Below are 24,586 nucleotides of genomic sequence, written 5' to 3'. Positions count from 1 at the left end.
AGAGTCATATAATGTAATAAAGACTATATTGTGTTTATTAATGTTAAGTTTTAAGTGACAGATTCTGCATGCATTGTATATTGTGTTCTGTTGGGGAAAAAAATCAATAAATCAATACACATTAATGACTTAAACTACCAGCACTCTCCTTCACTTAATTTCTTAACATATGCAAAGAGTATGAACTGCCTATGTTAGAAAAGAATAAAATATTTAATTTTTGATGGAAAAAATACTTTCACATGAAGACACATGCACTGTTAGCAAAATTTCAGAGTATACCTTCAAATAAGGATGATTTAAATGACCCAGCTACATGATGATACACTGTATAATAATAGATTCCCTTTCCTCAATATAAGTCAAAACAGAAAGTACAAACAGTAATAATGCTTTCTCTCCATCTGGGCATCAGTGTCATAACTGCTGGGTCTCCCTTCAAATACAGTTATTTCTGCTATAAAAAGTCTCTGGCAAGACTCCATGATGAGAACACTTGTAAGGGAATTAAACTGGAGCTTTTCACAAAAGTTAGCTGAACAGTAAAGACTCACACATACTACCTGAAGCTGTAAAACCCCTGTTTTTCCATACAGGCTTAAGATGAAAGCTCCTTGACACTAGTTGGGCAGAGATTTCTTTAGGTATGAGACCAAAATCTCATACAATAAATAATAAAAGAAACAGTCAAACTACAGAAACTGAAAAGCTGCTTTCTGCACAGCAGTCAACAAAATGAAAAGGCAGCCAACAGGATGGAAGAAAGCATGTGTGAACCATATATCTGACAAGTATATAATAAACAAATACCCAAATTATACAAGAAGACAAGGCAGCCCTGTACCAAAAGAAGCAAGAACCAAAAGCCTGATTTTAAAATGTGTAAATGTCCTGAATAGACATTTCTTCCAGATAAGATATATATGGCATGCAGGTATATAAAAAAGGGTCTCTGACCTCAATAAACATCACAGAAGTGAAAATTAAACCACAGTCATTGTCATCCCACACCTGTTAGGATGACTGCTATTAAAAAGACAAGAAGTAAGAGGACTGTTAGTAACAATATAAACTTATAAAGACACCGTGAAAAATAATATGAAAGCTTCTAAAGAAATTACAAATACAGTTCCTCATGTTGTGGTGACCCAAACCAAAAAGTTATTCCCTTGTTACTCCATAAGTGTAATTTTGTTACTGTTATGAATCACAATGTGAATATCTGATATGCAGGATATCTGACATGTGACCCACAGTTTGAGAACAACTGCATTAATTAAACACAACCCTGCCTCGACATGGCAGCCTCAAATTCATAGAGCTCCACCTGCCTCTGCCTCCAGAGTGGTGGGATTAAAGACGTGTACCATCATGCCCTGCTCAATTATGTTTTACTCTTATATCCTGAATATTATTTAATGCTGTCCAATAAAAAATATACCTTCAAATAATGTCATTGGTTGTTGACTCTGAAATAAATATTTACGAATTACGAGGAAAAAAAGTCAAGTCCATGGGTGTGGTTTTTATCTAGATCCAAACCATTTCTGCTTCCTAACAGCTATGTGATTTGGGGCAAGTCACTTAACAACGCTATGATTCCATTTCCCCACTGTAGTATAAATGAAATAATAGTATCTACCTCCAAAGGTAGCCATGAATATTCAATACAGATATGTATGAAGCACTTAGAATAGTTCCTGACATATAATTCTTACATTGGCACTTGTTAAAAAAATGTTTATTTACAAGAATTTGACACACTAAAAGCATGGGTGCAATAAGTATTTCACAAAACTTAGAAATCCTCAGAAATTTAACTAAGGAAAAAATTAAATCTTATCACTCCTGATTGTGAGACATAGAGTACAATTTAAAGCAGGAATGTTTGGGGTTTTTTCACAAATGTTTGTTGAAAGGAGCATCAGGGAATTTTAGGACTAAATGATCCACTCTTATAAATGTATTTTATGGAAATACTTTTAAAAGGAGAATAAGAAAATGGGGTAAGAATGAAATTATAGTATGTTACATGGTCCTTTATAATAAATAGTATATCAATTTTATGTGTGCTCAATAATCACATGTATTTTTCCAAATGATATTTTGAATTCTCATTTATATTTTTACTTATCATAAATGGTTAAATAATACAGTTCTCAGATATTTAGTGCTCGAACTTCTAATTCTGAAGATTATAGAATGAAGACATACTTTACATTGAATTGTTTTATGAGATAGAAATCCTTCAATGTGTCAACATGTATTTTTTTTGTTCAAGAGTAAAATTTAAATTATACTGTTTTAATAAACAGTACTCTTATCTCAGTTTCATGTAAACAAAAGTATCTCACAATAACATGATTACAAATACGCTTGGAAAGATCAAGTATAAGTTTTAGCCAGCCTGTCTTTGCATCCCATAAGTATGGCCTAATATGTGGTCAACAAAAGCTCAGTTAGTAAAACTGTTGAAATAAATATTATAATTCTGTACTGTCAGCTTAAATTTATAGTATCTTAATTGTAATTTAAAAAGAGAATGACTGGTGAAGGAGAGACAGTTCAGGGACTGAAAGAACTTGCTGTTCTTCCAGAGGACTGGGTGTATTTCCCAGCACCCACATGACAGCTCACAACTACCTGTAAGTCCAGCTCCAGGGGTCCTTGGGCACCTTCACTCATGTGCACATACACACACATATGCACAATTAAAAATAAAATAAGTCTTTTTCTTAAGTAAAAGACTAACTGCTCAAGAGTTAGTGAACATATCACCTTTGAAAAGTAAATGCCATCATTATGCTTATGCTTTATTATTAAAAATCACATATTGATGATTTTTGTTTTTCTTGAATCTGATCTACAGAAATATTACTCAAGTTCTTAACCACAGTCCCTACAAACTACATCTGACATATCTGTACTGAATTAAGAATTATATCAAGGGCTGGAGAGATGGCTCAGAGGTTAAGAGCACTGGCTGTTCTTCCAGAGGTCTTGAGTTCAATTCCCAGCAACCACATGGTGGCTCACAACCATCCGTAATGAGATCTGGTGCCCTCTTCTGGCCTGCAAGCCTTCATGTAGGCAGAATACTGTATACATAATAAATAAATAGATCTTTAAAAAAAAAAAAAAAAAAATAAGAAAAAAAAAAAAAGAATTATATCAAGTAGAACTTTCATAAAATGCAAGTAAATATGGCATTTTAAATGTTGTATATAATTAAATGTCTTTATAAATAGGCATGCCTTAGGATTTGTTCCTTGTCTTCACAGTATTTTTGAATAAATATTCCCTTATAATGGGCCACATTCCTTCTTCACATTTCTCTAATTAAATGAATAAAATTTTTCTTTTCCTTATTTCAGAGTTGTCATAACATCATTCCTTCAATCTGATATTATGTTGCTTCTATGGAAAACTGTTTTAACCAAATATGTTTCATCTATTTTTTGAAAGACTTGTTTTCTTCTCTTTCCTTCTCATTGGTAAGATGTGAAAAGTCTATAGCTTGCTACCCTGGATTGTTTCCAGATCATCACCCCTCTCTCTTTAGATGTTGGATTTAAATTAAAAGAAAAAAATGGCCAATTAGGTTCAAAATGATTATATAAAAAGGAACAAAGATATGACCCAGGACCAACTCAAAGATTGTTCATTCCTACAGGTGCCTACGTTTCTGCTGGCTTTCTAGGAATTGTGTATTAAAAAAAAAAAGGTTTCCACTCTTTAAGAGAGTTTCCCCTTTAGGAAATTATCTCCTGTGCCAATGCATACAAGGCTATTACTTGCTTTCTCTTCTATCAGCTTCAATGTGTCTGGTTTTATATTGAGGTCTTTGATCCATTTGGACTTGAGTTTTGTGCAGGTTAATAGATATGGATCTATTTGCATTCTTCCATATGCAGACATCCAGCTAGAACAGCACCATTTGTTAAAAATGTTTTATTTTTGCTATTGTGTATTTCTGGCTTCTTTATCAAAAATCAGGTAAGATCTATAATTAATAAATGGGATCCCGTGAAATTAGAAAGCTTCTGTAAGGCAAAGGACACTGTCAATAGGACAAAACGGGAGCCTACAGAATGGGAAAAGATCTTCACCAACCCTATATCCAACAAAGGGCTAATAATCAAAATACATAAAGAACTCAAGAAATTAGACATCAACAAACCAGACAATCAAATTTAAAAATGGGGTACAGATCTAAAAATAGAATTCTCAATAGAGGAATCTCAAATGGCTGAGAAACAAAGAAATGTTCAATATCCTTAGCCATCAGGGAAACGTAAATAAAAATGACTTTGAGATTCCATCTCACACCTGTCAGAATGACAACGATCAAAAACACAAGTTACAGCTCATGCTGCAGAAGATGTGGAGCAAGAACACCCCTCCATTGCTTGTGGCAGTGCAAACTTGTACAGTCACTATGAAAATCAATAAGATAGTTCCTCAGAAAACTGGGAATTGATTTACCTCAAGATTCAGCTATACCACTCTTGGGCATATACTCAAAAGATCCTTCATCCTACCACAGGGATATTTGCTCAACTATGTTCATAGTGGCTTTATTCATAATATTCAGAAACTGGACACAACCTAGATGCCCCTCAACTGAAGAATGGATAAATGAAATGTGGTACATATACACAATGGAGCATTACTCACCGGTGTAAAAATTTAATAAAGTTTTTTTTAATTTGGCCCCCCCCAAAAAAAAAAACAGTGACATCATGAAATTTACAGGCAATTGAATGAAACGAGAAAAAAATCAGACCCAGAAAGACAAACATGATATGTACTCACTTATAAGTGGATATTAGTTGTTAAGTAAATGATAGTCATGCTACAATTCACACACTCAGAGAGGTTAAGTAGCAAAGAGGGCTTTAGGGGGGAATGCATGGATCTCCCTGGGGAGATGAAATATGGCTGTGGACTAATCCTTCTGCATAGTGTGAAAATGTGTTGCTCTCATTGTTAACAAAAAGCTGAGATAGGAAAACGTACAGAGACGGACAGCCAAACTAGTGGAAACCCATGAACTGTGGACCAATAGCTGTGGATCCCCAGTGGGACTGGATTAGGCCCTCTGGATACGCAAGACAGTTGTTTAGCTTGAACTTCAGGATCTGTCCCTGGTGCGTGAGTGGGCTTTTTAGAGCCTAGTGCCTAGCCTCTATTTGTCAAATGGCATTAGTTCTGACAGAGAAGTGGGTAAGGAATGGCTGGCTCTCAGGGGGTTGGAAAGTACCAAGGGTAGCCCAAGATAGGACATCAACCTCTTGACTTGCAACATTACAACCTTTCTACATTACTGCAGTTTTAACCAATCAGTCTGTGCAGACAAAACTCTTTCCAGGAATTCTCATTCACAAAATTCATCAGTCTGTACATGACAGATTGCTCCAGAAAGTGTGGGAGATTTACTGTCTGTGATGAAGCTATGGAAAAGTGGCTAAATTCCTAATTCATTGCACTAGATCTGTTTTTTGTCTTGTTGTGTGTGTGTGTTTTTTTTTAATGTAGTGAAGAACATTCACACAAAGTGCAAAACCCAAGAAATTCATGGTTGCATATTTCCTATAGGAAGATAGAGAAAATGTTAAGTTTATGGTGAGGCAAGTTCTGCAGCTACAAAGTAATTTTTTAAATGCCTGTCAATTGTTATTCAGGGAAAGCATTATGAGGAAGAACAGGCTGTGGTTCTGATAAGACCAGCTGCCTTTCCAGGGCTTTGGCAAGCGGCCTTGGCTCATAGGCCCTCACTCTTTGTTTTGCTAGGAATAATAGCTGATGTTCATTAATTCGGTTTCCAGAAGTTTATGGGACATAACCGTGGCAAACAATGAGGGCCAACTGCACACTTGTACTGCATTTGTCCTTAATAAATGTGATAGATGAGTTGCAGTTTTCTAAAAACCATATGTCTCACATGAACAAAAATTCCTGGAAAGAAGCTATGTTTACAAAGTCTGACTAACTAAAGCTGCCGTATGTGGAGAACTTGAAAGGTTGCAGGTCCGGATGCTAATTACCTTATATTGAGCTGGCTTTAGCCCCAGAGCATCTATTCCTGGTCCTTGTTTGTATGTTATCAGAACTAACATCCTGTAGCTAATACAGAAAAGCTTTGGGAAGTCTAATAACTTAGCAGGCAACTGGTTGCCACTAACCCAAAAGCTAAGACAGTCATCAGATAGCATCTTAGATCTACAGAAAAGTTTCCCCCACCTTGCTGTGACTGCCTTTCTAATGTACCCACTCACGGATTTTAAACTTCCCTTGATTTATGACTTTCTTCATAATATATGTATATATAGAGAGATAGATGGATATAGATAGATCCACAAAACTGCCTTATTACCAACAAAAGCTAAGGAAGTCTATGGAGTGAGTAGATACTCAGTAATTCCTTGCTAAATAAATGAATAGCATACAGTATAAAAAATAATAAACCAGCAAAAACGCACCATCGAAACCAAAATGGCTGCCTTTGTCCTAATAGTGCCCCTGATTTGAGCGTGATGGAAGCAGACGACTTGGAGATCTGATAACAACCAACTGTGACTTACTAAATTCCAGTGGAAGTCATACCAACATTTCTATGGCTAATAGTATCATCAACTAACACAGAGAAGGATTCTTAGTGGCCTCAATGTGAGGAGATTATATGACATAAAGGGTTATAAATAATCATATTATATAATTAATTCAGTTATGATAATTATGCAAGTATCTAGTTTTGCTTCAGTATCTAGCTTCCCTGCCAATTTTGCGCAACAATAACAAGTAAAATATTTATGGGCTGGAGAGATGGCTCAGAGGTTAAGAGCACTGACTGCTCTTCGAGAGGTCCTGAGTTCGATTCCCAGCAACCACATGGTGGCTCACAACCATCCGTAATGAGATCTGGTGCCCTCTTCTGCCCTACAGGGATTCATGCTGTATACATAATAAATAAATAAATCTTAAAAAAAAAAAAAAATATTTACACAATTATAAAATCAACACAATAACAAAAAATCATGTTACTATAATTTCAGCATGGCTACTCTGATAATGAAAACTGATTGATAAACTTGACTCTAGATTAGTTTGTATTAGAACAGGCTGTATGTGACAGTTGAAGTACTAGCTTCAGGCCTTGTGTAGGATAGTTTTAAGTTAACAGATATGCCCGTCTGGGACTACTCAACAATGTTTCCTTGAAAAACAATTGTTTTGATGATGCCCAGGGGAGGCCGACCCCTTTCTGAGCCAGTACAGAAGAGAGGTGGCTTGGAGTGGGAAGGTGGAAGGTAGGAGGGTGGAGGGGGAAAGGAGTGAATGTGGTCAGGACGTAAAATAAAGAAATAAATAGAAAAAAGAAAAATAATTGTTTTGAGAAATGTGGTCTTCAAACAACAGATTTTTAACTGGATCGGAGTTTTTTTTTTAATTATTTTCTGTATTTTCTGTTGCACCTGTCTAGTCACAACGGTTTTTTAGGAAATGTATTCATTAAAGTTAATTGAACAATATTATGAGTCACTTTTAGCTTCAAAATCAGACTTCAAGTGTCCTTCTTCGCCTACGATAAAACGCTGTGAAAAACAGGCCATCTGCCGAGGTGGTCCAGTTACACTTGGCCTTCAGAGTGTGCTTGACATCTTCTGTTAGCACTCTTTTAGATTACAAACCCACAAAACAAGTTCACCTTGATCTTTCACATTAAGTCCAGAGTATCTTGGGGAAAATAAATTTGACATAATTGTAAACCTGTGACGTTTCTCTCTGGGGAAGGCAGAAATAAAACAGCGCTTTGTGTTCAGTTACAATAAAACATCAGACGTTACAGAGACTCAATTCTTGAAGCCTGTCACTGGAGAAATATGGCTAACAATGATTCTCTTGAGCAGAACCAAAATCCTTGCTCAGCCATCAACAACAGCATCCCTTTGATACAGGGCAAGCTCCCCTCTCTAACCTTATCTGGAAAGGTCCGAGTAACAGTGACGTTCTTCCTTTTCCTCCTTTCTACCGCCTTTAATGCATCTTTCTTGTTGAAGCTGCAGAAGTGGACTCAGAAGAGGGAGAAAGGGAAAAAGCTCTCCAGAATGAAGGTGCTCTTAAAGCATTTGACCTTAGCCAACCTGCTGGAGACTCTGATTGTCATGCCATTGGATGGCATGTGGAACATCACAGTACAGTGGTATGCTGGGGAGTTCCTCTGCAAAGTTCTCAGCTACCTGAAGCTCTTCTCTATGTATGCCCCAGCCTTCATGATGGCAGTGATTAGCCTGGACCGCTCCCTGGCCATCACTCGGCCCTTTGCTGTACAAAGCAACAGCAAGCTTGAACAGTCCATGATCGGCCTAGCCTGGATACTCAGTATTGTGTTTGCAGGACCACAGGTAAACTGTTATTCCTTAATGTGTGTGAATATGGTTATTTTGTATCTAATCTTGAGTTGAGGCAGCACCTGCTGTGTGGGCCTTTAATGGGTGACTGTCCAGGCAGCCAAATGTCTCTGTTGTTAGATAATATTACGCCCTTCTGGGTCTTTGATGGAGTTGAAGATTAGATAATTACAGTTGCAGTTTCTCTTTGTTATGGTAAAAAGTAAGTTAGGTGTAAAACTTTGGATTCACTAAGATAGGATAGATAATGCATTATTTTCTTTGATTATGCTACCTACAAATGTCCTGAATATTGTAAATTAATTCTTATTTGATATTTTTTGTTGTATGTAGTTATATTATGTTAAAATTAAAACCTTTATGTTTATTTAGAAAAAAAAAAAAAAGACCTGGGTCTCTGGAAGCCAGAGAATGGACTTCAGCCCTGACTGCTTTGTCTTCTCGGGCAAACTTCTTAACCTCTTTAAGTTTCTGTTGAATTTATTCATAAAATGGGATAAATGCCTACTTCACTTGCTTTCGTGATGATCAGATGAATAATGTATTAAAATATCTAGTATTATCTGTACTACATGGTAAATGCCCCCTAAATCCTCTTCTCACAACTGAATATATGCCCAACGCTCCTTCTTTCTCATTCCTTCTCTTCAGTGGACTTGAAATAGTGTCTTGTTATATTGCCAAGGCTGTTCTCAAACCTGAAGCCTCCTGCCTCAGCCTCCCACGTCACAGGGCTTGTGGGTGTGCTCCCTTCATGTTCAGCTCCTGCAGCTTTTTTTTCCCTTTTGCTCTGGTTGCAATGGATTCAGTGGTTAATTGAGAGAATGTTTAAGAGCTATGAAACGTACATAGGTGGAAGATACCTAAATTTTTCTTACTTGGGATTTATTATGTACAAACTAAGAATTCTCTCACTGCAATCGAGAAAGAATTATCATTTATTCTGTTGGTTATTATGTTGCTCTTGGCTAATTGTCCTACAGAAGCTGACTCTTCAAAAATCAGATTACTGAAGAAAACACGACCAAATTCTTGCAAATAATAAAGAACCTGTTATTAATAGATGAATAAATTGTCTTTATGCTTTCTAATGCTCTGTATGGTAAACCAGGGTATAAGAATGTAATAGGAAGTAAGAGTTCCTAATAATCCAGCAAAAAATGTTACCTGTAAAACCAGAAATCTGTCTAAACATTCTAAACTGTCCATGTCTCTAAAAACTAAAACTGCTATGCAGAATTCACTAAGTATTGCCAGGTACCAAGTAAATGTGTTCTCACTAATTTGTGAGAAAGGGTATTTAATTAGTATGTGTCATGTGGCAGAAGAAATGGGGAAAACTGAAATGCTTTTATTTCCCTGGAGAAAAACATAGTTACTCCTATGTGGACAATGCATACTAAAATTAGGTTGCATTGAAATGAGGTTATTTAGCTAAGGTTTACGTTCTATTTTCTTTCTTTAAAGTATGAGCAATGCTTATTGGTCAGTTTTCTCAAACTTAACACAAGTTAAGTCCCAATACAGGACCTGGTATTGATGAAACAAAGAAAGAGCCAGTGGCAGGTGGAGGGGGCGTGTCGTTCTTTGTGGAGATAAAAAATATATGTACAACTGGATATGAAAAACTTAAAAATACAAGTATAAGTAGACAAAGAAGTAGTAAGTTTAATATAAAATGATTTTAAAGGGATTAGAGGAATGAAAACCTAATGAAGGTTCCCCTTTTTCTTTTCTTCATAATAAGTTTTTGAAGTCAGCAAGAAAAAAAAACTGAATTATAAGAATGAAAATATTTTTTCTTCAAGAAAGAACTAAAGAAAATACTTATACAGAAAAGGAATTATTCAAATTTTTGAAAATTTTAGCTTGCATTCATAATAATCACTCAACTTTCTTAAGGTATACAAAATTACACTACTCACTGAAAACTATTTGTGCCAGAACATGATAGCAGAAGTCTTATCACTTCTAAAAGTAAGTCAGAAGAAGAAAAAAGAAGGAAAAAGAGAAGAGGGAGACAGGCAAGATGATATACCAGCAGGCGAGCCTTGGGAGGAGCTCTTATTTATGACCAGACATTTCCTAATTTAGGTGTGGCCGAACATAATTTAAAATCACATTCCTTAACGAGAGTCATCTAAGACCACAGAGTTCAGAGTTGCAGAGTATTTGCAGGAAGAGTTTATGTTCTGGCTTATCTTGCTCATGTGGAGTATTACCAAAACAGCTTTTAAATTTTACAGCTAACACGAGCCTGTAGGCAAGAAACATGGGACACTCCTTAGTTTTTGGAGTAAGGAAACATGGTCTGAAGATATGTGGAGACTTGCCTTGACGCATGAGCTAATTTACTGAGTAAAATGAACTTCTGAACTTGACAAACAGCTCAAATTCAATAAATACTTAACCTCCCATGAGCAATACTCCAAATGTTTTAAGCACAGTAGTAGTGTACTAGACTCAGTAATAGCAATAATAATAATGAGATGATAAATAATATTCTAAGACAAAATATGTGTCAGAATTGTGCTAAATGTGTTTATATGCAATATTTCATGATTGTTCCCTACAACAATATAAATTATGTATAGTATTCTCATTTTGTGCAGGAAGAAATTAAGCCTGTGAATATTGTATGAGATGCCCAGGGTATGTCTAATGAGTGGAAATGTCAATATAATACAATTAATTCTATAGGCAAGGTATAAATCACACTACTCTACTTTGTTCATAGGGCTCTTTACCTATCTCTATGAACCTAATTAATATTAGACATAGTTAAGAGATAAGCATAAAAATTATATTACATTGTGCCGGGCAGTGGTGGTGCACACCTTTAATCCCAGCACTCAGGAGGCAGAGCCAGGCAAATCTCTGTGAGTTCGAGGTCAGCTTGGTCTACAGAGTGAGATCCAGGACAGGCACCAAAACTACACAAAGAAACCCTGTCTTGAAAAAAAAAAATCTTTGCTGATAGAATATAGAAATAGATATATAAAGATACAAATATTATTTTCTTAGTATATTTAGTGTTGCTTATATATACATGATTTAGGAATGAGCACTTTCTTGGTACTGGACACCTCTCAGAGGGCTCATCCCTTGTAGAGACTAATTCTCCCCTTTCAGTTGTTGTTAATTGCCTGTAGTTCTTTCTCTAGGAGTGGGACCTATGAGATTTCCCCCTTCCAGGTTAGCGTATCTATTGATGTCATCATTTTTCAAGTCTTTTTATGCAGCTCTATTGTTGGGGTATCATGGATACAGTGACCCTATCATTTCTAGGAGACAAACTTTCACAACAGACTTCCTGGCCCTTTTTTTTTTAACCAAGAGAACATCAAAACTTTATTGATCTTTAAAATTCCAAATATCCAGCTAAACATCAGGATTAAAACAGTCTGTGATACTCTGGATGAGATTTAACACTCAGAACCCTCTTGAGACCTCAGCATATGTCCACGGTCCTCATTGTGAGTAGACAAACCTGCATTTTGTCCTGAGCCCTGTTCTGTACTCCAGTTTCTCTGCTTACAGAAACCCACACCTGTACAGGGCAGAATACCTGTAACCCCTAGCCCCTGGGAGGTGGAGACAAAGGACAAGATGTTGAAGGTCATCCTTGCCAATCCTGTGTATTTGTAGGCCACCTTGGCCTTACAGCCTATCTAAAACCAATGCAAACACTAGAAACCTGGAGTTCCCTTTGAAGCTCAGGGCTTTGCATTGGTTATTCTCCCATTTCATGTCCAATGCATGCACAGTAAGCACACAATCAGGACTAACACAGAAGCTGATATCTTAAGGGTCAGGAATATGAATGGTGCCTGCAAGCGTTCATGGGCCAGTTACAGCCGGAGGTTTTAACTGCTACACTCTACCATACCAGGCAATTCTATCCCATAGGAAAAGTAAAGCTTAAAGCAATGAATGTATATATGATGGGGGGGATATAGTATTTTATATTTATATATATATGTGTGTGTGTGTGTGTTATGGTATAGATATTGATGTATGACTAAATATTTATGGATACAAAGAAAAGATGTGTGCCTCAAAGTTTTATAGTGATGATTGAGATTTATCCGTTGTTAGCTGTGTGGGCACCATTCCAGGGGCTTTACATGTAACAACACGGTTGTCATGACATCACTGAGGGGAAGATTCTGTTAGGATCTCTCCTTTATAGCTGGAGAAACTGAAGCTAATTGCTTTTAGAAAAATTTAGTCTGTGCTGTAGTTGCTTTGGTAAAGTGTGGATAGAAGATCATATTCTAAGAATAAAGAAGCATCTTCAGTTGCTTCCAAAGAAGGCAGACAGAATGTTCTTGATTATGGCAAAATGAAACAAGCACTGAAGAGCAAAAGTCATGGATAAAGGAGGAAAAGATAAACAGAAACTGGAGAAAGAATCCAAGGACAAAGGAACCACTGAAAGCAAAGTGGATCCCTATAGTAACCACTCAAATGAGCACAGTGCAGAAAACAAAATACATTGAACCAAGGCTAAAACCAATTAATTATGGGTAAGATTCTGAATCCCCATGTACTTTTCTGAACTTCTAGTTTTAAACTAATCTATCATGAATTAAGATTGTAGCATTAACTGCACAGTATCCACTTTACTAAATTCCTGATGTGCACAAAGTATCATATTCTAAGAAGGAATAAATATCTTCAATTGTTTGCAAAGAAGGGAAATAATGTTCCAGATTATGACAAAATAAACCCTGATAAGAACAAGACAGAATATATATGTTTGATCTACTTTAAACTACAGTTTAAATAAAGTCAAGTTGAAAAGTATGTGATAATGAAAGACTCAGTCTGCAATGTTGTGAAAAGTTGACCTGGATCTTAGAATAAAATTAGCAGACTTGCTTGGGTTTCTTAGTTTTTGAGACTGATGATATGATCCTTTGTTGCCCTCTAGTGGATTAATTTAAACTTTATTTTCTACTTGATAAAAGATCCCAAACTGAAAATTTCATGTTGTAATTACAAATATATGACACAAGTTTAGGCAGGATCAAGTCCCAAATAAAAAAAAAAAGATACAAGTTTTTTTCTCTCATCCACAAAGAAAATGATATTTCAGAATCCTTTTAAAATGAGGCCACTCCACTCCAGTCCCATAACCTCACAAAGTAAAGAAATCCAGGACCAACTGTTAAGTAAACTAAAATATCATATTCAATGAGAAAAAAAATTAAAGAGTATTTATTAGCTATCATTTGATAATAACAAAAGCATTTGTTTCAAATTTACTTGCTCTAGATTTGAAAATGTTTTTCTTCTCTTCTTTTTATCTGGATAATGTTACACAGTAAAATGAAGTTTCCCCGGAGCACACTTGGAAATGACAAGATAAGAAATGTGCTTCATGAGTCAGAAAAAAAAAAAAGAATGAGCATTTACTTACTGATTTGCTTGTTTTTCAACTCTCTTTTATTTGTGTGTGGGCATGTTCATGAAGGCCACAAGAGGCCATTGGATCCCCGGAGCTACAGCTACAGGCAGTTGTCAATCACCTGACTTGAGTGCTGGGAACCAAACTCAGGCACTCTGGAAAAACAGCAAGCACTTGTAAGTGCTGAGCCAACACTCCAGCCCTGGAATTTATTCTTGAAAATGACTTACAATATTTTCATTAATAGATTGTAGTTGTGCTTTTTTAAAGTTTTAAAATAAAGATATCATTTTTAAAAAGGATTTCACACACAAGACAAGGTTGTAAGAACTATACAAAGATTTTATCGGATACCTTTAACCTCTACATCATCAAATATTAGCATTTTCTTATTTGCTGTTATCTTAGTTACTATTCTGTTGCTATGAAGAGACACCATGACCAAGGCAACTCTTATTTTTAAAAAAAAAAGCATTGAATTAGACCTTTGTTATCATTTTAGAGGGTTAGTCCATGATCATTGTGGCAGGAAGCAAACACGCATGTTGCTGAGAGCTAGAAAAACAGAGACAGAGACAGACAGGCAGACAGACAGACAGACAGAGACTGGACCTGCAGTGAACTATTGAAACCTCAAAGTCAATCCTCAAGAACAAACCTCCAACTAGACACACCTCCTAATCCTTCCAAACAGTTCAACTGAGGAGTAAGCATGCAAATATATGAGCCTATCATGGGCATTCACATTCAAACTACAACTGTCTTCACTCCCAAATGTTTTCTGAGTTCTTTAAAAGTTGGAGATATGACATTTCTTTACCAGTCCCGACTTCGCCCTGCGTTTAAGAGAGCTATGTGCCCTATTGAAATTTCATTTGTTGTTCTAGTTTATTTTCTGCCCTTAAAAAAAAAAGTAAAATGTTTTCAAGCACTAGATTTTGATCCCATTTCCCCTTCCCCAATTCCTCCCAGATCTTCCCCGATTTCTGCCCATTTAACAACAACAATAAAAAAATATCCAAGGTTAAATGGTGGTTCCCATGCTGTCACCTAAGTATTCTTTTCTGGAAACATTCCTGCATACCTCCATGTTTCATAAAAATTGATATTTTTGAAGAGTATGGACCAATTCCTGAATAACCACTCAGAGGCTTATATTAATTATATATATTTGGCTGGTGGCTCAGGCATATTACTAGACTAGCTCTTCCATTTAAATTAACCCATTTCTATCTATATATCACCATTTGGCCCATGACTTACCAGTTCTTTCACTTCTTGCTTCTTGGGCAGCTTGCAGCCTCTGGCCCAACTCTGCCTTTCCTCTTCCCAAAATTCTCCTAGTCTGGCTTTCGCGCTCAATCTCTTCCTGCCCAGCCATTGGCCAATCGGTTTTATTATTAACAATGAGCATAATCCACAGTATTTCCCCTTTTTTGTCTAATTAAAAAGGAAGGTTTTAACATTAACATAGTAAAATTATATACAACAAAACAGTTATTAAGTAAGGATTACAGTAACACTATCTAATCCATTTGCATTTAGCAAAATTAGAGAAAATACTTAATTATCTATTTTATCTTGGTGAGTCTAAAGTTTTGTATCTAGTTTATCTTTTATTATAACTAAGGAAAAGCATAATTACAGCCATTTAGTCTTCAACTCCATCAAAGACCCCAGAAGGATATAATATTACCTGAGTAAACAGGAAGTGCATTGTAAACAACTTTTAAAATGCTAGAAATGACAGACATGTCTGCCTGCCTGGACAGTCACCCAAAATTCTTCTGTAATGTTGGGGCATCCATCTTCAGGCCTAGAGTATCTGGCAGACTTTTCAGTGAAGCAGGAAATTTGAAGGACTGTCCTGCCTATATTGACAAAGTTTATCAGTCACTTTCCTCTGTGTCCTGAAGAATGTCTGGCAGTTTCTTCTGTGAAGCAGGAACCTGAAGGACCATCCTGAATTGTTTTGGCAAAGCTTAGTGGTCACTTTCCTGCATGTCCAGTTTATACAGTATACTGTCAAGCAGTCCAGGCAATAGCAGTTTCTTACCCAAATTGCTAGCAAATTGGGCTTGCCACATTGAAAGCAGACTCCATAAGGAGTTTCTTCAATACCTGTCATCCTCTTTGAAGTAATCGGTGCTGCCAGGAACAGACATGTCTCACTGTCAAGAGAAGTATAAGTTCTTAAAACATTTTAAATGCCATATTCTGCAAGTCTTTGAAATGTTTGAAGATTACCTATTTAATTGAAATGTATCTTTGTATACCTAGAAAACCTAACTAATATGGCTATAAGTTTGACTATTATAGATGACTACTAATCTGTATTTTTTAATTATACATTTTTAAATTAGCTGCATAAACATAATACCTTAAACAAGAGTAGAAATATACATACAGTATAACATAATTGATCTTAAATTTGTATCAATAGATCAAAATCCATACCAATGTAAAATATTTTGAGATTAACAGTTATTTTTGGATTAAAGTAGATTCAATAAACTACCTTTTTTCATCATAATAATCTACCCCTTTCCTGATCATTTTTATATTATATCTTCCTTTCTTCTTTAGAAAGAGATTGACTATGACCATTGACAATTTATAACCAAACCCTCTTAAATGAAAACAAACATTCATAAACAATATTTTGGGAATTTGGGCATAGTTTTCTAGACTACATCCTGTTGATTGGGGGCACTGGTAATCTTATGTAGACCCTGAGAAAACTGAATTATGGTCAAGTCCTGACTGGGGTATTTTGTGTAGCTGGTCCTTCTCAGCATCAGCCTTGAAGCTGTTCGGATATAGAACTTAGAGGAAACTGTAACAGAGGTGTATTGAAACATTGGCTCATCTGGGCCATCCATTTTTATTGGTGTCTGGTTCCCTTGTTCTGAAAATATATAAACTTTTAAAGGTAATATATATATATATATATATATATATATATATATATATATATATATAAATACAAATATAAACTGTGCATTGTATCATTGTATACAAGCCAGTCAAAGATAATTTTTTGTTTTATGTTTGGGGAGGTAAATATATAACATGTGTCTTGTAGTTACTTTAGGTTTATTTTCTCATGTCTGCAGTTAGGATTTCATGGGGTCTTCCTAGATCAAACCTGATTTTTCTTAATCCAGAATGAACCCACAGTCTCTCATTTCCTGCTGAAACAAAAACATAAGCTTTCCTCCAAAGTGACATACATACCTTTTGACTTAAATTTTGGAGTCAAGGTATTTTTTAAATATATAGGTTGGTTTAGTCTAACAGCTTCCATAATCAAATGTCTCATAGCAGTCAAGTTTTAAAGACAACACAATTAGATACATAACCCAGACTCTGTGCATTTTCCGCCCTTATGTGGCTTATCATAATTTTTTTATTACTCTACTCCTCTCTCAAGGACTTTATTAAGATTATTTTTTAAATTTATGTCTGTCTATACCCCTTTTCCTCTCTCCTGCAAGCCTATGCACATCTCTGACCTGTTTAGAGGTTTTTTTTTTTTCCATCTGAACCTGTCTTTACTGTGTTTCTGTAATCCTGTGTGTCTGTAAGCAATAGCTAGACCTGCCACACTGTGCACACTGCCCAGCTTGGAGACCCCTCTGTGTACTGTGGCAGGAATCTGCCATGCTATAGCTCAAGCCCAAATACTGCAGCATCTCTTTACCATGGACTGCATGAGAGACACAATTAGGAAGCTGTTTTTGGCTTCATTTATGTGTTCTAAAAAAGACCTTCCCCCTCCCTTTTTTTAAGTTTCTCAGGCTTTATGTGGATATATGGGCCCCAATGTTGGCCACTATATATAAATAGAGGCTTCTCTCCCACCTGCCAGTTCCCAAATAACCAGCTTTTTCTGTCCTGCCCAGTCTCTTAGCCATTTCCAAATAATCACTCAGAGGCTTATATTAATTATAAATGTTTGGTTGATGGCTCAGGCATATTGTTAGTTAGCTCTTACATTTAAATTAACCCATTTCTATTAATCTATGTATTGCCATGTGGCCTGTGACTTACTGATTCTTTTACATCTTGCTTCTTGGGTGGCTGGCAGTGTCTGCCCAGACTCTGCCTTCCCTCTTCCCAGAATTCTCCTAGTCCTGCTCTTGTGCTCAATCTCTTCCTGCCTAGCCATCAGCAATCAGGTTTATCATTAACAATGAGCATAATCCACAGCCTAGGGGAGACAAAAGGACAAAGGGAAAATAGCATAAGGAAGCTCAGGTCTTTTAAGGACATAAGCACTCCTTTAGTGGACCTGTGTGGGAAGCATCCCAGGAGCCTTAGTGTTGATACAGTGGAAGAAACCTATCTGCAGCCTCAGGGTGTTTAAACACAAAGAGGCTTTCTTATCCCAGGAGATACAGTCACCAAGAAACGATTTTAGTTTTCTTGGTTGCCTCAAAGCTAACTTCTTTCTGAGACTGCTCAAGGTGACATTCACTATTGAACTCATGGCTATCAGCCTGTTAAAACCTTTTATCTCTATTTTTTTTTCCGAGACAGGGTTTCTCTGTGTAGTTTTTGATGCCTGTCCTGTCTGGATATCGCTCTGTAAACCAGGCTGGCCTCAAACTCACAGAGATGTGCCTGGCTCTGCCTCCCGCGTGCTAGGATTAAAGGTGTGTGCCACCACCACCCGGCCCTTTTATCTCTAAAATTGAAGTTGTGTACTGAAATCTGGTGTCCAGGTTATATAATAACTTTTCAGGCTATAAGAAACAGGAATGGTTTACCTTCTACCAGCCTCTTCTTCCAATGTCACTATTCACATCTATCTTCCACTATGGTGATATTTTATTTGTACTGAAATGTGATTTTATTTGTATGTTAATAAATAAAGTTGCCTGGGGGTCAGAGCTAATAACAAGCCATAGCAGAAGCCGGGCAGTGGTGGCGCACACCTTTAATCCAGATCACATGACAGATAGATCTCTGTGTGTTCAAGGATACAGCCAGCATGGAGACACATGCCTCTAATCTCAATACCAACCATAGAAGACCTGGAGGTCTGTATAGACAGGCAGTGATAAGGAGGTCATGTACTTGGGTTTACAACCAATGAGAAGGCAGAACAGAAAGTCAATAAAAAGACAGATACACAGGAAGTAGGTCTCTTGCTGAGGGGAAGGACGACAGCAGCAGTGAAGGGTAAGAAAGACGGTTTTAAGTCTCAGCTGTCAGTTACTGCTCTGACCTCTTGGGCTTTTAACTCTGCATTTGGCTCTGTGTTTCTTATTTAATAAGACCCTTACACCTGCATTCCACTTAATATTACCAGGGTAGAAGCCTCTACACCGTTTATACACTTTGGCCATTTTAAAAAGTATACCATATTATTAGGCCTTTCAATGTCTAAAACAAATTGAATATGTATGTTAATGGATACAATCTAAAAGGCATAGTTTTAAACACTGTGGATATAGAATGAACAAAATCACTTTCAACAAGGCTGCTTGGAATAAAATGGGGGAAGTGAAAGGGCAAGTGAGGCTTAAGTCTTCAAGTGATCATTGTTCTTCAAGGCTGAAATAATTCCACCAATTACAAAACCCTACAGGTCATCCAAACTAATGAAAACGTGGTTCAAGTAAACCTCACTCACAAGTTTCAATATAATTGTCAAAATGTGATGCCAAGGAACTTAGAAACTGCTTTAGGTATGGGGACTAGCAGCGTGAAGAAAGGAATGCTTTTGGGAAAAGACACATAACTTTTTCTTCTTATTTCATAGTTATATATCTTCAGGATGATCTACCTAGAAGATGGCTCTGGGCAAGCAGAAGTTTTCTCTCAATGTGTGACACACTGCAGTTTTCCGCAATGGTGGCACCAAGCGTTTTACAACTTCTTCACCTTCAGCTGCCTCTTCATTTTCCCCCTTCTCATCACGCTGATCTGCAACACCAAAATCATCTTCACCCTCACACGGGTCCTTCATCGGAATCCACGCAGTACGTATTCCTAAGATTTTAATAATAACTGTAGACATACGATATTTTTAACTTTTATTGATTCTTTGTGGATGTCACACCATGCATTCTGATCCCACTTACCTCCCTGTCCCCTCACATTCACCTCTGCTCTTGCAACCTCCCCCACCAAAAAAAAAAAAAAAAAAAAAAAACAAGACAAAACCGAGAGAGAGAGAGAGAGAGAGAGAGAGAGAGAGAGAGAGAGAGAGAGAGAGAGAGAGAGAGAGAAGAATCTTGTTGTGGAAGCAGTAGTGTGGCCCATTGAATCACACAGTTTACCTTTAGTCCATTCATCTTTACTTGAAAGTGTTTGTTGCTATGAGGCATTGGTTTGTCTGGAGGCCTCTGACTTCTAAGCCACTGAAAATGGGCTCTCACTGGGGCTCCTCTTGGATATCCTGCTATTGTCCTGTGTCATGGAGTTTCTGCTGCTTTGGATCTGTAGGTTCATCCCTGTACATGCTTCAACAGTTAATAAATGAGGTGGATGTTAGGGTGGGCCAACTCATAGCCCTGGTTCTGGGTCTGGGTGGTAGCTGGGTTGGTCAGCCCACCAGCATTCCCTCATCACTATGCAGGAGAGCTCTCCATCACTGCCTAGGCTAGCTCACCCAAAATAGCCTACAGTAAGGAGCGGGGGGGGGGGGGGGGGAGGGGGGCAGCTTTCTTGCTTTCAGGTCTCCAGTTCCAGCCTACTCACACTCAAATCACCAGCGACACCTCTGCTAACAAACAATATTTAAACAGCAACCCTTAGGCAAGAGTGGTAGTGTATTAAATACTGTGGTAAGCAGTTCACAAATTTTAGGTTATTAAATAATTCACAATCACCCCTTGGAATAGTATTTTCACAATATACTCAATTTATAGATGAGATCTGCTTGCTAATTACATCTCATGTTCTCATTTTCCATCTTGGAATAAAACTATATTTTTTTGGTAGAGAAAAGAATAGGAAGGGGACAAGAGGGCTATGGAGGAAGGAATGAATATGATCCAAATAACAGATAGATAGATAGATAGATAGATAGATACATTGATAGATAGATAGATAGATAGATAGATAGATACATGCATACACACATACATGCATACATACATACACACATACAAATACAGATATATATGGTATTTGGATATAGATATGTATATGTACATATACAGACATATATTTCAGAGTGAAGTCATTGCTGTGCATAATTAACATATATAAATAAAAAATTTTAAAGGAAGAAAGGACAATTACTCCATAAAACTCAGGATAAGCACTGAAGATATGCTCCCACTGGGCTAATACACCAAATATCTGATATCCAGAATATAGCAAACAAACAATGTCATATTCAACTGTGTAAATGCCTCCATTTTTCAATCCTCCTTGGTTTGATTTTAAGAGCACTCTTCTCTTCATTCTTTCCCAGAGGAAAACTTGCTCTAAAAGCGTATTTGTTTCTTTGCTGAGACAGTTTCATTAGAGAGCCCAGGCTAGCCCTCTGCCTTTGCTCCCTCGGTATTACAAGAAAGCACTGCTACACCTGGTTGGGGTGGGGTGGGGTAGGAACCTTTTCAAGTGAATTGCCATGGTTGGAATTGTTTTTCCTATAGTCAATAGGTAGATTAGTGAACCTCTCTTCCACTTGTTATCATTTGGCTTTGTGAGGAAGCCGACTTTAAACACTCACTCTTTTCCCTGTATCTCATAGAACTACAGCTGAATCAATCCAAGAATAACATCCCAAGAGCTCGACTGAGAACTCTAAAGATGACAGTCGCCTTTGCCACCTCGTTTATTGTCTGCTGGACTCCCTACTATGTCCTAGGAATCTGGTACTGGTTTGATCCAGAAATGTTAAACAGAGTTTCGGAGCCTGTTAATCACTTCTTCTTTCTCTTTGCTTTTCTAAACCCATGCTTTGACCCACTTATATATGGATATTTCTCTTTGTAATGGGGAGACTGCACAAGAATGAATATAGAAGCAAAGTAACTAATTTCACCAGCTCAGAGTAAGCTCATAGCTTGCCACACACCTATATACAAGCAAGGCAGGGTTTAAGCTTAGGTTATCAACCTGGTTCCTGTACACAGTTTCTTGTCAGAGCCTCAAACAAAAGGAAAAGACCTTCAAAAAATACTGAAATGTGTCCTTAATCATGAGCTTCTAAACTGACCTCTGCCTTGTCTGAAGTTTTATCACATACGATTTGTGTTTTTCACTTCCTCCTTAAATAATCATCTATAAATATTTAAAATAACTACATCCTAAGGTTAAAAGATACCAAAACGTAAGGTTAGGAACCCAGAACATATTCATAACATCAGCATAGTTCGGGGAGTTTTTTTCCTTAAAGGGGCTCAGCAGCAATAGCAGACCGATGCTATCAGAACACCTACGGCACACAGAGACAGTAGAATCACATCCATACGTCAGCAGTAATAGCAGGCTGATGCTATCACAACACCTGGAGCACACACACACACACTAGAATCACGTCCACACACCAGCAGCAATAGCAGACCGATGCTATCACAACACCTGGAGCACAGAGATAGTAGAATCACTGTCCATCTGTCAGCAGCAGGAACAGACTGATGCTATCACAGCACGTATGGCATGGAGACAGTAGAATCACTGTCCATAGGTCAATTTTTGACTCCCATGATTAAAAGACCCGATTCTCTTTGGCTTGAAACACATTTCTATTCTTATTCAGCAACCAATTCCACCATCCTGGCAAAATTATTTATATGATACAGATTAATTCCATTCACATGCTGCAGATTAGACATACCACTACACAACAAGGTCTTTAAAGGGGATAGATTCTTTCATGGGCTATTAGAATATTCTATAGACTATACAACATATGGGGTTTATGTTAACTGACTGCCATGAATCCTGATTTAGTACAATTAACAAAATGCATATACTAATTACCTTGTAAACATAACATACAATCCATTTTTAATAATGTGGTGAGATTTTTGTCTATCTCCTTATCCTACTGAATCATTTCCCACAAATAAATGAGGAAAGCCAATGAAAGAAAGACATCAAGGAAATATACAAACAAAAAGAGGAGGTTTGATAAATAAAAGGAACTCAAGGTAGGAAACCATACGATTTCCCCCTATACACATCAAGGACAACAGCAGAGAATATTAGAGGGAAAAGGGAAAAATAAAACTGTAAGTGTGAAACCAATGCCTACTGCTAAAAAAAAAAAAAAAATACAGTTCCCATTTATGTCTGCAGAGTATCGCGCGTTTCATTCAGCTCAGGCCAGGCCCACCATTTTCATAAAAAATGGGAGGAGGTGAAAATAAAAGTGGTATACTACCCACTTGGTGGGAAAGTGTGAGAACTCAAAGTCACCAATTGTCTAATAGATATCGATGTGAACCGTGTAATGCTGCACAAGGCTGTGTGCGGTTACAGAAAGCAAACTACTGACCCATGGCAAACCCCTTCTTCCCTTCCCTTTCTTATTTTATGTTTGGGGTTTTACAGGACTGTAGGATATTTTTTCAGATCCCACTTTATTTATCCAATATTCTCTCTCTTTTTTATCTTCTGTGTTAATCACACTTTCTATTAAAAAAAATAACTGGTAGAAATCACTGATAGAGTTCTATAGTTCAACTGCGTGGAACTCAAAGTTTTCCATGTGCTGAAAGAAATGCTCAAAGTTTACATGTGTACTCATACCAAGACTGTGTAGATGACACAGGACTTAGCTCAGTCACAACAATACCAATGTACCCCAAGTATCTTCATAACATACTTACTCCTAAAATGATGATAAATCTTACTTCTGGATTTAAAGCAAAAATGATAGATATGGCCGGGCGGTGGTGGCGCACGCCTTTAATCCCAGCACTCGGGAGGCAGAGCCAGGTGGATCTCTGTGAGTTCGAGGCCAGCCTGGTCTCCAAAGCGAGTTCCAGGAAAGGCGCAAAGCTACACAGAGAAACCCTGTCTCGAAAAACCAAAAAAAAAAAAAAAAAAAAAAAAAAAAAATGATAGATATGTACAAGGTAAACCTAAGGGCTTTATTACATCTCTGTTTAAAATGCATGTCTCTCAGCTGGTTTCTTATGTGTTCAAGAAACTTTTCTAGTCAGGTATTGCCTTGGGCATTTTAAAGATATATTTTCTATATGGCTATCTAGATACAGTGATCCTTAACTTATGTAGCCCATGAATAAAATTATGTCAATGTATTTTTGTTTTAGTTCTGTTTGTATTATTTTAGACATTTACTATTACTATCCAAAGAAAGAATTTACCAACTAAGCCAGACTGCCAAAAAAGGTACAAAAAAAAGTTTAATACTCCCAGTTTGATTATATATATGGAAATTACTATAATAAAATGTATCTAACTATATTTGTTTGTTCACATATATGTTCATATACATGCACGCAAATGGTAATATTGAATCTGTATCACTTCAGTATGCTTAGTCATTCTTTTTTTTTTTTTTTTTTTCGAGACAGGGTTTCTCTGTGTAGCTTTGCGCCTCTCCTGGAACTCACTTGGTAGCCCAGGCTGGCCTCGAACTCACAGAGATCCGCCTGGCTCTGCCTCCCGAGTGCTGGGATTAAAGGCGTGCGCCACCACCGCCCGGCTGCTTAGTCATTCTTAAATGACAAAACTAAACTTGTTTAAGGTTCAATATGTTTGGGAAAATTTACAAGAAGAATTCTATGTCAATATTGTGGTTCATACATATAGATATGGATTTAAA

At 37.0% G+C, this 24,586-nt stretch overlaps 1 protein-coding gene across 1 annotated transcript; it reads left to right on the top strand.

Moving 5' to 3' along the window:
- Window positions 1-7,868: 7,868 nt before the first annotated feature.
- Gnrhr (gonadotropin releasing hormone receptor) lies at window positions 7,869-23,782 on the top strand. The gene is made up of 3 exons (XM_052735301.1): window positions 7,869-8,405; window positions 19,595-19,814; window positions 21,539-23,782. Exons 1-3 carry the CDS (start codon window positions 7,884-7,886, stop codon window positions 21,781-21,783), a joined length of 987 nt encoding a protein of 328 aa, XP_052591261.1. The 5' UTR covers window positions 7,869-7,883; the 3' UTR covers window positions 21,784-23,782.
- The last annotated feature ends 804 nt before the right edge of the window (window positions 23,783-24,586 follow it).

Source organism: Peromyscus californicus, unplaced genomic scaffold, assembly GCF_007827085.1.
Source record: "Peromyscus californicus insignis strain IS unplaced genomic scaffold, ASM782708v3 Scaffold_13__1_contigs__length_99412109, whole genome shotgun sequence".
Lineage (NCBI taxonomy): Eukaryota > Metazoa > Chordata > Mammalia > Rodentia > Cricetidae > Peromyscus > Peromyscus californicus.
This window is presented reverse-complemented; position numbering and strand designations above follow the sequence as displayed.